Raw genomic sequence first — 16428 nt, forward strand, 5'->3', positions numbered from 1 at the left:
TGCACTTTTCTAGAAACACACTAAAAAGTAACTATAAGTTAAAAGTTTATGAATATACTCATTGATATTTGAGCTTAAATCTAAAATTTTATTTCAGAAACACACTAAAACTTGATGACATTACATATTCAATCTCATTATTTTATAATTAATAAAAATTCATAAAAAATCTTTGATTCTTTAAAACTACATCAAGAAAAATTTGGCAATTATAATTAATTTACTTAATTTTAATTTCATTGTTTCAAATCTCGAAATTATTTGTGAATCATCATCATTAAAATTTCACTTGAATCAAGATTGTTTCATATAAAAAAATTAAAATATATTCATGCATGCAACCGTCTTGCAGATAGTTACATAACACAATCGTTTCTGTATCTGCTTTATTTATAGCAGAGGTCGATGAGTCAAGATCGAGGCGCGTGTTTCGTTTCCACCTAGAGCTCTATTTCCCCATCGGCTCCGCGGTTTCCATTAAAAAAAAAATTATATGAATCAGTCATTAAACTAATTGCGGAAACGGTCGAGAAAAAACGCACGAATTCCACAATCAAACCGCAGCAGCCAACGAAAGATAAACTGAAAGATTTGTACTCGTTTGCATTCACAAATATTTATATTTTTTTTTAAAGATACACGTTTTGTGTTTACATTAACGTGGATGCATTCGATAGGTGTCGGATTTCTCGACTCGGATTCTGTTACACCTCGAGTATCGCTTTACCAAGTGAAAAACCGCAAGTCTCAACATTGATGTAGTTCACACTTTGTAAATTTTAAGTGACATTTTGGCGATGTTGCAGTTATGATGCAGACGCGAAGATGATGAAGAAGAACAATGCAGAAAGGCTAATTTGCACGTAAACAGGTGCAGCTCGACAAAATATTTCCACATCGTTTTAAAGCGACATTTATATTTGCAATTGTTTGCAAGTGAAGCATCGCTTATTTGCAAGTCTCGATTCTAGACTACATTTACACAAACTTGTTAATTTTACAAAATGAACTTTACAAAATGAGTTAAATTTAGCAAACTGTTAATTTTTCCCATTAAAATATTGACTTTAAAAAGTTTACTCATTTCATATATTTATCATCATTAAGAATCAAACATGGAAAACTTTTACGTTTTAGTACATTTCTCAAAAACCACAAAACTTAAAACAAATTTTGAAAATTCATATTAATTTAGAAACTCTAAAGTATAAAATGAATCTATCCACTTGATTGTATCACTTTCAGTTTTCGAATAATTTTCAATAATGAAAACTAAATGTTTTCTTTTCTTTTTATGACAATTATAAAAGAAAATAAACATGAATTGTACATAGTAAAAAAAAATTTGCTACTAATTTTTAAATATTGAATATGTAGATTAAAGCTAAAATTGATTCATTATTAAATATTTATGTTAAATCTGAATGTATTGAAAATATAATAATAGTAATCAAATCATAATTAGTTAAGATATAATTTAATAAATGTTATTATTCCGCGTTCTAATAGTAAACTTTAAATATTAATGTTTCCTTCATTATTCTACATTTTACTTTTCTCTCTCCTTCGTTTCTTCTCTTTTTCTTTTTCTTTTCATCATAAAAGCGGAATTACTGTGATTAGGTATGCCGCGAAGATGAACAACCATCGTTGCGGTTACTCCATTGTATTTTAATGTACACGAGGAGAGCAACGAGGAAACGGATAATTATAATAATTTCCAACTTTAGTTGGCGGTTTCAAAAGTTCATTCGGCTGGAAAGGAACTATCTATAATGCCAATCAGATTCCTCCATACAGATAAAATCACAGCAATTTTTACCATAATTGATAATAATTTTTGATCAAGATAGTAAACAGAATAAAAATTCTATCGATTTTTATAGCAAAACAAAATTCCAGTTATGTCAAGAATGTCAAACGAAAACATATTTTTTCCAAACGCTCATGTTTATGTTAATACATTTGATGATGAATCTGCGTTTTTAAATATTGCAATAATTGTGAATTTATCTAATAAATAGTTTGAAGGAAATTTTCTTACCTTCGCAATGATCTTTGATGCTTCAATAACACACACACAATAACACGAAAGCGAATAAAATCTAATTTTGTTTATTAATTCCATAACAACGTACAAATTACGTGCATTACCAAATTACCAATAACAAAGTTTTCGATTACTTTTGAACTAATAAATAGCCAATGAACTAATAAATAGAAAAAATAGAACTAAAAATAAATTCCTTAGTTACTTTTCATTAAATTATATTGGCATCATTTTTATAAATAAATGATGTACGTATAATAATGTCATATAAATAAAATTACCAATTTAACAAAAAATAAAGTTTTTTTTTTAGTTTCATATTTATTTGAATTTTGAATATTATTAAGTAAAATCTGAATATAGAAATAATGACTACATACAAATATTTGCTAAAAATAAACTTCAAATAATATCTAAATGCTATTGTTATGCAATATCAAAAAAAAACAAAGTTTTGAGTAACTTTAGCTTTTGGATATTGGTATTCATTTAGTGAAATGCAAAAATAAATTAAAGAATCACAAACAACTAGTGCATTTTGTAGTCTTAAATCGCACACGAATATTTCTATTGTCTAAACCGATTCGATTCTTTCTTTGTTTCAGAACGTCGCATTCCCATAGATGTCGGGAAAAGGCGAACGCATTTCCATGTGTCCGAGACTGTTTGTTACATAACGACGCACGCCGGTCATACTCATGAGCAGGTACGATGACGTGAGACGACTTTTTATATACATTTTTCTCATCTATACTTTTTTTCATTCCTATTTATAATGAGGGATATTTAATTAAGTAAATAATTTATCCACTCTGCTTTAATTAAAGGTTTCTTTTCGCTAATCATCAATTAAGCTGACATTTCATTAAAGTGCAAAAAGGGTTCGCCGTCGAACCTTGAGATGAGAGATGAAATAAAAAAATGTATGGAAAAGTCAAATCGCATATCCTCAAAAGTGCATCTCCGAAGCTGCAACATTCCCAAGGTTTAATTAATTAAAAAGTTAATTAAATTTATTACTAATCATCATCAAGTAATCATTATTAAATGCAATTTTATTAAATTGTCATCACCATAGTAACGCTGTCAATGTTTTGACATTTTTTTTTGTTTGTTTTTACTTTAAACTTATCGTTAAAATCATTGATATTTTTGGTGCATATATAAATATAAACATAAACGTTATCACAAGTGTTGATTCATATTTATGCAATCTTAATTGATCGAAAATATTGATATTTATAAGTATTAATTATTATTTGTGTTTGATAATGAATGTATTTTCGTCGCGTGCGTTGATAAGTCAAAATTGGAATTGTCATGGAAACAACGTCGACAATAAATGTCAGATGCTGTATGAAAAACGGCAGGTTAAATTTGACATTTAAAAATGTAAATTCGGCGCTGCAATCTAAATGTCATTGAATTGCATTAATCACGCATTGTAATATAAGGAAATGGATTACAAATGAATTTCAATGAAATATACACACGTATATTTACCTCGATTTACTTGTCTTCAATTGTTTTTATTTTCATTCCTCAATGAAAACAAAAGCAATTAACGCGAACGACCTTTACGGAAATTACCTGAAACAGAACAAAAATGAATTATTTTAAAACCCAGAATGCAGCACTTTTACGACGATTCTGAAATCAATTCAAACAAATGTTTTCTCTCTAATTTTCGTTTTTGATATATTAAGCAAATATAACAAAAAAAAATGAATTTGATTGATGGAATCACCAAGGTTATTTAACAAAGATTTGTAAACGTCAAAAGCTAATTTGTAGCTGTGATCTAAGAAATTAATCGCAGAAATGATTACCAATTAGTTTGAAACTTTGATTCTTCAATTTGCGAAATGTCAAGTTTGTACGATAACTAGATTCAATTTTGCTTCTAAAATCCCATTGTAAGTATAATTTCGTAACTAAAGGTTAACAACTTCAGCAGCAAATAATCTAAATTATTATTTAAATCTCTTTATTATTTTTACAAATTTTATATTCAAATTCCTTCACTTTGTTTGATCTTTTTTTAAGGAAGAATTTATGCAATTTTGAAATACTTCAAAACAAATAGTTTACACAAATAAAGAGGTTTGTTTGATCTTTGAACAGACGTAAACTTATTAAATTAATAATCGACAAATAAAATGCATTATCTTTTATTTTGTATGTGTGTGTGTTTCACTTATTAGTAGATACAAATAACGATTAGATATCTGTCATGCATCTGTCAATGTCATTTAAATTGAAACAATTGCTCTTACTTGTTTTGTTTACATTTATTTACTTTGAAATTTGCAAAAAAAAACTGAAAATTTGAAAAAATATTTTCTGAAACAAAGCGATCTCAAAGTTTTGATTACTCCAATTTATTAGTTAGATAATTATAAGTAAATATACAAAATTTTATTAATTTATGTTGAATGGTTTAAGAGATATTTACATTTTTCGATTTGAAATTAATGTACAAACATTTTCTTCAATATAAAATCATAATTTCTGAAATCCTCCATGGATTTTTATAAATAAATATTCATATAAAATGGGATTTCATTGCAAGTAAATTAGAATAAAGAAACTAGAAATAAATCAGTACTTGAAAAAGTTGGATGGGTTTGAAATGAGAAAATTTGAAAAATTATTTTTTGAAACAAAAGCGATATCAAAGTATTGATTACTCCAATGTATTAGTTAGATAATTATAAGTAAACATGTAAAATTTTATTAATTTCTATTGAATGGTTTAAGAGATATTTACATTTTTCGAATCGAAATTATTGTAAAAAAATTACTTCAAAATAATTCTTCGATGGATTCTTATAATTAAATATTCATAAGAAAACAGGATTTCAATGAAATTCATTTAGATTAAAGAACTAAATTTTCAATTGAAAATGTAAATTGTGTTTGATTGAATTGAAAATCTATGTGTTTGTGATATTATTTTTAACTTGAATTAATAATTTAATTAAAGAGAAGACACGCAAAAAGCGGATTGAATAAATTTTCAGAGTAAGGAATGAAGATTAATTATGCGTTTGATTGGATGCAATCTCTTCGCGTTTTTTTTACTGCATTATGAAGATCGTCGTCTGGGTAATTTTCTTCAGGTGACTTAATTAAATCGAGTTTGTATGTAATCGATTTAATTAAGGTAAAAAATGAAGGAGAAAATAAGAGTTATTTGAATTTGCATCTCTGCGATGATCGATCGGAATATCTCAGACTGGAAATGAGAGGACGGCTCAACGACCATCATCACCGGTCTTCGGCGCCAGCAATCCTTCTCCGACAAGAACAAAAAAAAAGACACACAAAGATGCGGAGACGACCGTCCGCAAGTATAAGAAGAAGAAGAAGAAGAAGAAGTACGCCCCTGGATTCTTGAACGTGAACTTGATGCCATTTACCTCCGCCGATGCCGAGGCCGTGGGCCCCTCCTCATCACTCGCTCTCTTCCTCACGCTCACTCGCGCACTCCATCCACACAACCTTTCTAATAACCACCTCTGTGACCACCTTCTTTCCACTCTTGTTTTTTCTTCTTCTTCTTCGTTCACCTCTTCGCCTGTCGTGCCTCCAGACGACGACGACACTTCCATGCGCTTCACCTCTTTCCTTAGAGAACAAAAAAAATACATCAACATCATCATCTGCAAAACCACCGACGATTCTTCCACCACAATTTCGATTCAACAACCACCGCGACTTCCGAGAAGTGGAGGCCGCAAGGAAGGAAATGAAACAATGAAGAACGAAATAATAAATATAAAAGGAAGAGGAAACGTGCATCGCTTAATATGCAACGTTCGTACAAAAAAAAAAGCAAAAGTTTTCTTTATTTGGAAATATTTTGTTTCGAAATATTGATGATTCTGAGCAGCCCTTTGTGAAGCAGTGAGAAGTGGTAACTCCACCACCGTTGGCGTGATTTTTAAAGAGAGCCAGCGGTTGAGGAGTTCCTCAATCTCGCAGCCGGACAACGCTGTCAACTGTTGCTACCAGCATTTTGTTTTTTACGAAACCGACTAGATTTTCGGGGGGAAAACCTGCGGTTTCCGTGACGTTTGGTTTTTGTTTTCGGTTTCTCCGTAGGAAACGAAACGACGGGAAATCACTCGCTGCGTGGAGATGATCCCAACTGCGAGCTACGTTTTCGCATCATTCCGACTGCAACTTTCATGGTGAGTTTAACGTAAATGTTATTATTTCTATATTTTCGTTTGCACTCGTTTATTATTACTATTTGCGTTTTAATTGATAACGCACGCACTCGTGCGATAAGCTAATCACTTGATCCTCGCCTATCTCCGCCGCAATACTCCTAATCCCTAACGATTATTGTTACGTGACGGCACAAAACGCGACGCGATTTTCATACAAATGAATCAAAATCGTCGCACTTTATCCTTTGATCTCAATCTTACATATTAAATTAGTCATTTTCATTAATATTATTTCTCTCAGTCTAATTTAAAATAAACAAAATAAAAATATATCAATTTTTGAGAAAGTTAGACAAGATTGAAATGAGAAAATTTCAAAAATTATTTTTTAAAACAAAAGAGATCTCAAAATTTTAATTAATCCAATTTATTCTTTAGGTAATTATAAGTAATCGTACAAATTTTTACTAATATTTGTTGAATGGTTTAAGAGATATTTAAATTTTCCGAATCGAAATTAATGTCCAAAATAAAATTATAACTTTTGAATGCCTCAATGAAATTTTATAATTAAATATTCAAATAAAACGGAATTTCACTGAAAGTAATTCATATTAAAGAAATTAAAAATAAAACGCTAATTAAAAAAGTTATAAAGGTTTGAAATTAGAAAATTTGAAAAATTATTTTTTTAAACAAAAGAGATCTCAAAATTTTAATCAATCCAATTCATTCTTTAGGTAATTATAAGTAATCTTACAAATTTTTACTAATATCTGTTGAATAGTTTAAGAGATATTTACATTTTCCGAATCGAAATTAATATCCAAAATAAAATCATAATTTTTGAATTCCTTAACGGATTTTTATAATTAAACATTCATATAAAACGAAATTTCACCGAAAGTAATTCCGATTATAGAAACTAAAAATAAAACGCTATTTGAAAAAGTTAGATAGGTTTGAAATTAGAAAATTTGAAAAAATATTTTTTGAAACAAAAGAGATCTCAAAATGTTAAACAATCCAATTTATTATTTAGGTAATTATAAGCAATCTTACAAATTTTTACTAATATCTGTTGAATAGTTTAAGAGATATTTAAATTTTTCGAATCGAAATTAATGTCCAAAATAAAATCATAACTTTTGAATGCCTCAACGGATTTTTATAATTAAATATTCAAATAAAACGGAATTTCACTGAAAGTAATTCAGATTAAAGAAATTACAAGTAAAACGCTAATTGAAAAAGTTAGATGGGTTTGAAATTAGAAAATTTTAAAAATTATTTTTTGAAACAAAAGAGATCTCAAAAATTTAATCACTCCAATTTATTCTTTAGGTAATTATAAGTAATCGTACAAATTTTTACTAATATCTGTTGAATATTTTAAGAGATATTTAAATTTTTCCAAAGAAAATTTCAAAAATTATTTTTTGAAACAAAAGTGATCTGAAAATTTTAATTACTCCAATTCATTCTTTAGGTAATTGTAAGGAATCGTACAAATTTTTGCAAATATCTGTTGAATAGTTTAAGAGATATTTAAATTTTTCGAAAGAAAATTTCAAATTTTTTTTTTTAAACAAAAGAGATCTGAAAATTTTAATTACACCAATTTATTCTTTAGATAATTATAAGTAATCGTACAAAATTTTATTGAAATTTGTTAAGTTTTTTGAAAGATATTAAGAAAAAAAAATAATGCACAACTCAATTCTGGAAACAGTAAACTAAATATTAAAAGTCCATATACAATTTAATACACATCTTAATGCAATGATTTATTGCGTTTCAAACTATTACTTAATTGCAAATTCATAATAATATTGTCCATTTATTCTCTTTTTTTAATCAATTACTTACGTATTATTTACATAAATAAATAAACTGTCTATATTTAAATGATTTACTTTTGTTTTGCAATACAAATAAAAACTAGAAAACTATTTATAAACTAACTTTTTTTTGTAATCCATTAATATTCATTATATGTTATAATTACTTACGTATCATATGCAAATGTATAAATTATATATTAAATAATTCCAATTCAAAAAAAAAAACTTGTAACAAAAAATCTTAGACAATTATCAAATACTTACAATTACAGCATTTGCTCTATAGATTAAAACTATATAGCAGGATTTGCGAAACATTGAAGAGGTGTTTCCAGATTTTATCAATTTCTCATTGTTTGTTATTCGCATTTAAATTGAAATTTATTACGTGAAAAAACGAACATGTTCGCATCTATTTTCATTGAATTATCATTACTTATTGTTATTGTTTCCAATTTGATATTTGTAAAAGAGAAACACACAATAATTGAAAACTGTTTGTATAAATAAATTGAATAATTGCAATAACATGAAAACGCGAAGATCGCTGAAGATTTTCCAATACTACGTGACATTCCCCATGTTTATGTTAACAATAATATTTTCCAATTTTCATTACATGCTGGATCTACGTGTTATTTTTGTTATTCAAGGTTTAAAAGTATAAATAAATTAAGATAGAATGAAGAAATGTAAGGTTTTAGTTGTCAAAAAAATTGGATAAAAATTTGTCATTTTTGGTAAAACTTACTCTAGATTTGTAATTCTACTAAATCTCATTTAATTTTATATAATTCAAAGAATTTGGATTAATTGAATTTCATAAACTTAATCTTCACACACGTTGCTTAACTTTGCTGTCAAAACTGTCAAAGTTGTCAAAAATGTTAATGTCAAATGTTACAATTAATTTTTTTTTAATTTGAATTTTAAATTTGCTTTGTTTTTCTGACAACGAGATGAAACTGGATAAATATATAAATAATTTAGCGTATATTTTTAGAAATTCGCTGCATATAAATAGATTTTTTTTATTGAATTTAAATAACTTCAAAAATGCAGATGCAATTCTTAAGTTATTCATCAAATAAAGTTTAAAATTTTAAAAATTAACATATTCAAACATTCTTATAAGATTCTTGAATGAATGTGAATCTGTAATTTTCACATCAATATATTGTGGATTGTGTAAGGAAATGACCTCTAGTTTCGTTTACAGTACAATTGTATCCAGGTATTCTCGACGTTTAGCATAAAGTACGTAAGTGAACATGCAGCACGGATTATGCAACATTGAAACAAAGTCGATTACAAAAGAAAAAAAATATATAAAATAAATAAACATAATTTAAACGCTCCATAATTGTTTACAAAGTAAGGTTCTTTATTGCACAAGTTTAATTAATTCATTAAATGCATATCTATCTGCCCTCACGAATAATTAAGACATAATTTACACGCGTTTCTAATGCCTACCGAATTCCATTTAGTTTTACTCGTCTCCTAGCAACAATACCTCACAAACTTTAAGATATCTGACTTTCGAATTATGACAGATGTCACCTAAAGTTTTACTCGTCTCTTAGCAACAAAAACTTAAAGACATCTGACTTAAGCATTATGACAGTTGACACCTATTGTCTCGTAGCAATAAAAATCTCATAAACTTAAAATTTTCTGATTTTCGCATTTTGACAGATATCTGCTATAGTTTAGCTTGTCTCATAACAAAAAAAACATTCATAAACTTAAGGTTATATAACTTTCGCATTATGACAGGTGTCGCCGTTAGTTTTACTTGTCTCGTAGCAATAAAAATCTCATAAACTTAAATTTTTTTGATTTTCGCATTTTGACAGATGTCTTCTATATAGTTTTGTCTCATAACAAAAAAAAACATTCTTAAACATAAGGTTATCTAACTTTCGCATTATGACAGATGTCACCGTTAGTTTTACTTGGCTCGTAGCAATAGAAACCTCATAAACTTAAAATTTTCTGATTTTCGCATTTTGACAGATATCTGCTATAGTTTAGCTTGTCTCATAACAAAAAAAAAACATTCATAAACTTAAGGTTATCTAACTTTCGCATTATGTCAAATGTCATAAAGTCAAAACTTTATAAACTTAAATTTATCTGATTTTCGCATTACGACAGATGTCACCGTTAATTTTTCTCATCTCCTAGCAACAAAACTTCGTAAATATTTTATTCTTTTCGATCGAATTAAACAAAAGAACTATAAGACATCTGTCAAATGACAGATGTCACCGTGAGTTTTCCTTTTGCGAGGTTTCGACGTGGCAGAAGGCCCCGAAACTCCACCATCTGTCAAGTTGAGATAGCATTTATGTAATACCACCGCGCGTGTGTTTGTATATATGTATATATAATTTATTTTTTTCTTCCTCGCTTCTCCTTCTGTCCATTTCCATCGACGATTTCAATGCATTTCATGATTTATGTATAGTTTAAAAGTCAGCGAACGTTATTGAATGCTATGCAAATACGTATGTAATTGTTGTATTGTGTGTATGTGTGGAGGCAAACCTTGCAACTTGGAAACCTGCACAGTTAATAATGTGTGTGTATGTTTCCAATTTGTATTTATTGTGGAACATGTGGAACTTCTAAAGCCCATTACAACATGAATTTTAGTTCATTGATTTATAATATTTTACTAATTGGAAACTCCATAATCAAGATTAATGTTACATTTACTTGAAGCGACTGTTGTTAATAAATGAAACGATTCTATTTTATATCAATAAAAATTGTAATTTCTTTAGTTTTTAGTAAATATTTCGATAATGCTTTACAGAAATTGAGATTACTTTGTTTTTATTAAATAAGTAAATTGACACGAATATAGAAATTTTACAATTTTTTAAAAATTATAATTGGGATAGATATTATTATTTATTAGAGAATATCTCGACAATTACCAATAGTACATTAATGATTAAATAATCAAATGAAAGCTAAAACTATGGGAAATAAGATGTATCAAGTGATCTAACTGTAAATGTCATGAAATTGATGCAAAATACATCTATAATTTGGTTAATAAATATTGAGATGACTTTGGTTTTCAGTGGATATCTCAATAAGTACTAATAACAAATAAATGATTGAATAATCAAATTACAGTTTAAACTATAGAGAATAAAATAATTAAATGAAATTATATGATGTTTGCATAATTCTATGTTAAATTTGACTTATTTAAATTGTCATGTCATTAGAAAACATAGCTTTAAATTTTATTGGATATCTCGATAATTACTAATCATACATTTATAACTAAATAATCAAATTAAAGCTAAAACTAAGGAGAATCAAATGCAATAAAAGAAATTATTCAAATTGAAACGAATTTTATGTTATGCGAAGTTAAAATTGAGATATCAAAAATTTCATTTATAAATTGTTATTTAACGGTTGAATGAACTATCTAGAAGAATCAATGCGCGTTTTATCTGTGCAGATCGATCGAGTTTATCGATATTGTTCAAGCGTGAACGCGATTTAATTAATTCCATAATCCCATCTATTAGCTTAATTAGTGCGAAGGAGTTCTCGCATTCCCTCGTTCTCTCAATTATTCATCGCACCTTACGTCACGTCACATGCATTATTTATCTAATAAACAATTCTAATCGCTGCATTTCTATTGAAAACGAAACACAAACATCCAATTTACTTTGTCGGTGGTGCATTGACCGTTTTTTTTTTGTTGAAACGAAGATGTATTGACTTGAAGATTGCATTTTATGCAATTTAATTAAATTGCGTAACTCTAGTCTGATTTAGGTAAGTTTAAATTGAAAAGATATAAATAGAAAAGTTTACAAAGTAATCTATATAGTTTTGAGTAATCCACGATTATTATTAAGTTATAATCGTGGATGTAAATAAAGTTTATCGATAAGAATTCACGCGTTTCTGTTGATCTGCGAATTATTCGTTTTGAGAGAGAGAAAAAAAAAGGCAAATTCCAAAATCGAATCCCAACCTTTGTTTGCCGCTTATCTCGAGTGCCTCGAGTAAACGTAATAATAACGCAACGAGAGGGATAGAGATGTTATCTGGACGTGGCGACAATAATACGTAATGTGTGTGTGTATTTTATAATAGTGGAGAACGCGCACAACGATACACGGATAAGATGATCGAAGATCGCCTGTGAATCAATTGTTTGTGGGAAGGATGTGATGGATGGCATCTGCGATCGAGTTTACTTGCCCTCTCTGCAGGATGGCGCCGATCTGAAGGAGTATCTGAATGGGTGAGTTCGTTTGCAGAGTTTCTCAAACCTTTGAATCGCGTTAACGCGTAATATATTGAGTCTCATAACATTTTGAATGACAGCTGTCACATTACGTCAAAAAAGTTATGTCATAAACAATGCAGTTACAAACAAATATGTTGAGAGTCTTGAGTTGACACAAAACGGTTAAGAGACGCTGGTTTATTGGACTCATCTGAAAAATCGTTTTCATATCGAGAAAACATGAGAGAACTTTAATATTTAAAAAAAAGGAGCAATTAGAAAGGAAAAACCTGTTCGTTCGTCGCCTCCTCTCGTATATATTATTTTTTATTCTTGTAATTTATCTGTAGTTTCGTCCTCTTGGAAGACCGGACATTTCATTCTTTACTTTTTTTTTTCTTGATGATTGTCGATGAGCCAGAAGAACCAGATCTGCCGTGTAATCAACATGCATAATGAATTGTCTATAAGTTCGCTTCTCTCCGGAGTCGCGTCAAGAATAATTCATAAACCTGATGAAGAGGTGGTGGTGGTGGTGAGGAGGAGGTTTCGTTCCCAAGGTTACCAATTTGCCTCATCCAATCTAGTCTGCTTCAACAATTTGTTTCCAGATTGATAATGAATGACAAGTAAATTGTCGCTACTTTTTTTAAATTATGATTACATGCATTATGTTAATAACTGAATAAATACAACATTAGAATTCTGTATTCTTCAATATTAAACTTTAATGTTTTCGGAGTTGGCTTTCGAAGTTGTTCAGTTGTTACGATTTTCAGTTGTTTCAGTTTCTTGACGTTCAGTTGTTTACGTTTCTAAGATAAACAAATGGTAATGAAACAAGTTAAATAACAATTGAATTATTATTATTATTATTCACTCTTTTCTCAAGACATAATTCAAGAAAATCGATTTTGTTACAGAAGTTATGTAATCAAAATTATTAAATTATACATTATTGTCGTCATTATCTAATCATTTTGATACTTTTTGTGACAATTATATTAAACAATAATATTAAACTTTAACGTTTTCGGAGTTGGCTTTCGAAGTTGTTCAATTGTTACGATTTTCAGTTGTTTCAGTTTCTTGACGTTCTTATATCAGTTGTTAACGTTTCTAAGATATACAAATGGTAATGAAACAAGTTAACATAACAATTGAATTATTATTATTGTTCACTCTTTTCTCAAGACATAATTCAAGAAAATCGATTTTGTTACAGAAGTTATGTAATCAAAATTATTAAATTATACATTATTGTCGTCATCTATCTAATCATTTTGATACTTTTTGTGACAATTATATTAAACAATAATATTAAACTTTAACGTTTTCGGAGTTGGCTTTCGAAGTTGTTCAATTGTTACGATTTTCAGTTGTTTCAGTTTCTTGACGTTCTTATATCAGTTGTTTACGTTTCTTAGATAAACAAATGGCAATGAAACAAGTTAACATAACAATTGAATTATTATTATTCTCTCTTTTCTCAAGACATAATTCAAGAAAATCGATTTTGTTACAGAAGTTATGTAATCAAAATTATTAATTTATACACACTCATATACCATATTTCGACTACTTTAGACAATATTGCATTATTTAAATCTATTGTCGCCAATTTTTATCTAATCATTTTGATACTTTTATGACATTTTATTATTTTGAAATATTTAAAATAATTAGAAAACCTGTTGAATTTTCCTTATTTCGAATTTTGAAATTTGGCAGATACATCCAACGCGAATTCCCCGATGGTAGAAATGCCGTATACAGCGTGCCAAAGAGGTTCCGTCGTTTCGGCGAAGAACAGGCGAGCCTCGCCGAAGAGATCACCTTCAAGAGACTGCACGGCCTCAACGAACTCGACGACCTCTGGTTGCTCTTCGTCCACAACGTCTCATACGGCGGTAGATCCAGCAAGACCATCGGCAAGCTGAAAATTAGGGAGCACGATTTCGTCCTCTTCATCAGAAGCTCAGGTAAGCTGAAACGAATTCTTCGTGTAATTGTTGTTGCATTACAATTTTGTCTGCAGGCAAATTCCATGTGGCTCTGATCGAGGTCAAGTCCACGCATGACAGCAACACGCAGATCCCCGATTTGTCCATCATCAGCTACGCTAAGGTCATCAAGAACAACAAGAGATCGGCGATGCACCAGCTGCAAGGTCACTGCGAGATCTTGGAGTCGCTGATGACTGAGTCCGTGCAGAGCATTCAACAGTACATCTTTTGGCCGTTCCTCGGTGCTTTGACCACCGACCCAAAGCACACGGTTATCGAGCGTTGGAAGGAGGATAGAAATCTGCACGTCTTCGAGAACGTTCTCACCAAACAACACCTCTTCAACGAATGGTTCCTTAGCAACGTCCTAAATGGAGCTTCGTTGCAAGAAGACAACTTTTTAAAATTAATGAACAGGTAAATTGAAAATCCCTAAAATTCAATAACCCATTTATCGTTTTCTTCAGGTATTTAGTGTTAAGTTGCGGCTTCTTCGTGAACGAAATCCGCGACGGGCTTTTGGCACTCCTCACGCAAGAGCAACTGCAATTGTTAGATTCGGAACTGTGCCAAAAAACGGGAAAACCTCTGGTGGTGCACGGAGCCGCGGGAACAGGAAAAACTTGGCTCATCTTGAGGAAGCTGCAGATGCTTCATCAAACCGGAAAACTGAATAAACAGAATAGGGCCTTGTACATTTGCTATTGGCCTGGAATCAAGTAATGCCTAACACTTCTTTATTTAATTATAACTATAGTTTAATATTGATTTTTTTAGATGCGAAGTTGAGCAGAAGCTGAAGACTTTCGGTTTAGGCGAATTCGTTGATACTGCGCGTTTCTACATCTCTCAAACTGGTTTTCTTCTGAGGAACAATAAACCGTACAAGCACATCTTCATCGATGAAGCGGAGGTCACCTGTTTGGTCTTCGAGAAGATCATCATGGAGAGTATGTACACCGTTATTTACGAGAGGTACCACGATGGGAACTGCGATTGCCGATATAAAAATATCGGTGACGAAGATATTCTGAAGAAGCACGATTCGAAGGATTGGGGCGAACTTTGGTTCTTGGTGGATATAAACCAGGCGTCTCTTTTCCTCCCCAAACACTCTCCCAACATCCTGAAGACGCCGCACATAGTCCTCTCCAAGGTGATGAGAACCACTGGTAACATCTTCGACGTCTTCAAGCAGTTCTACACGTTACCGATGCCCTCACTTCATTCCTCCATATTATCTCAAGTGAGCATCCCCGACATTCGCTTGGGTCACCACGTGCTGGGTCCTCCCATCTATTGGATAGATTCCGCAGAGTCCGCTGAACCTTTGATCAAAGTTATTATTGATATGTGCTCAAGCAAAGGGTTCAAACCGAACGACGTCTGCGTCTTACCGTTCCTCACCAACGACAAGTACACCCCGGAGAAGATAAACGATGGCATCGACAAGTACTTCGTGCAGAACGGCTACAGACCGAAGTGCGTTTACGACGTGGAGACTTTCGTCTGCGATCGCGAAGCGAATCAGATACTGGTCTGCTGGGGTCTGCGCGTGAAGGGTCTAGAGTTCAAAGTGGTCATCATCGCCATGGACGATGACGATTTCGATGTTAAAGACAGCGAAGACCGCAAGAAGTTTTATATCATGGCCTCGAGGTGCACCTGCCTGCTGGTCCTCATCTCGCCGCAACTCTACGTGGAGCAGCTCGGACTCCAACACTCAGTATGCGATTACCCCTTCGGAATCGACTTCTAAAAGTTTCATTGTGATATCCAATTTGTATAGTGAGATTAGTACATTAAGAACAAAACATATTATATTGAAATCTTTAACATAACTCTTGATACATCAATAAAACATTCTGTGTATTGTTTCATACAAGAATTTGCATTTGATTAATTAATTTGTGCCAGGTTCGAACTAGCACCTTCGTGTCAGATTATATAAAGTTATAAACTTTAAAACAGAAGCAGTTGGCTGCACTTGTACTGCATCGGCGTGGGTTCGCTCTTTTGTCTTTCAATCTTCATGGCGTTAGCGTGCGTTCCCGTTTTGAATATTCAAAATTGC

The 16428-nt window shown here is 30.7% G+C and overlaps 1 protein-coding gene across 1 annotated transcript; it reads left to right on the plus strand.

Annotated features, from left to right (window-relative positions):
• The first annotated feature begins 6191 nt into the window (after positions 1-6191).
• LOC108569441 lies at positions 6192-16215 on the plus strand. The gene is made up of 6 exons (XM_017931034.1): positions 6192-6246; positions 12213-12363; positions 14080-14330; positions 14387-14771; positions 14822-15073; positions 15132-16215. The coding sequence occupies exons 2-6, from the start codon at positions 12290-12292 to the stop codon at positions 16111-16113; spliced, it is 1944 nt and encodes a 647-aa protein (XP_017786523.1). The 5' UTR covers positions 6192-6246; positions 12213-12289; the 3' UTR covers positions 16114-16215.
• Positions 16216-16428: the final 213 nt, after the last annotated feature.

The sequence above is a fragment of the Nicrophorus vespilloides genome, unplaced genomic scaffold (genome assembly GCF_001412225.1).
Source record: "Nicrophorus vespilloides isolate i.1.1-1 unplaced genomic scaffold, Nicve_v1.0, whole genome shotgun sequence".
NCBI classification, from domain to species: Eukaryota; Metazoa; Arthropoda; class Insecta; order Coleoptera; family Silphidae; genus Nicrophorus; species Nicrophorus vespilloides.

Bases quoted from the DNA above. Each gene is read 5' to 3' on its own strand.
- LOC108569441 (XM_017931034.1), top strand. From the start codon at position 12,290: ATGGATGGCATCTGCGATCGAGTTTACTTGCCCTCTCTGCAGGATGGC. The intron at 14,331-14,386 runs GTAAGCTGAAAC...TTTTGTCTGCAG, and splicing joins CCTCTTCATCAGAAGCTCAG to GCAAATTCCATGTGGCTCTG. The intron at 15,074-15,131 runs GTAATGCCTAAC...TGATTTTTTTAG, and splicing joins TGCTATTGGCCTGGAATCAA to ATGCGAAGTTGAGCAGAAGC.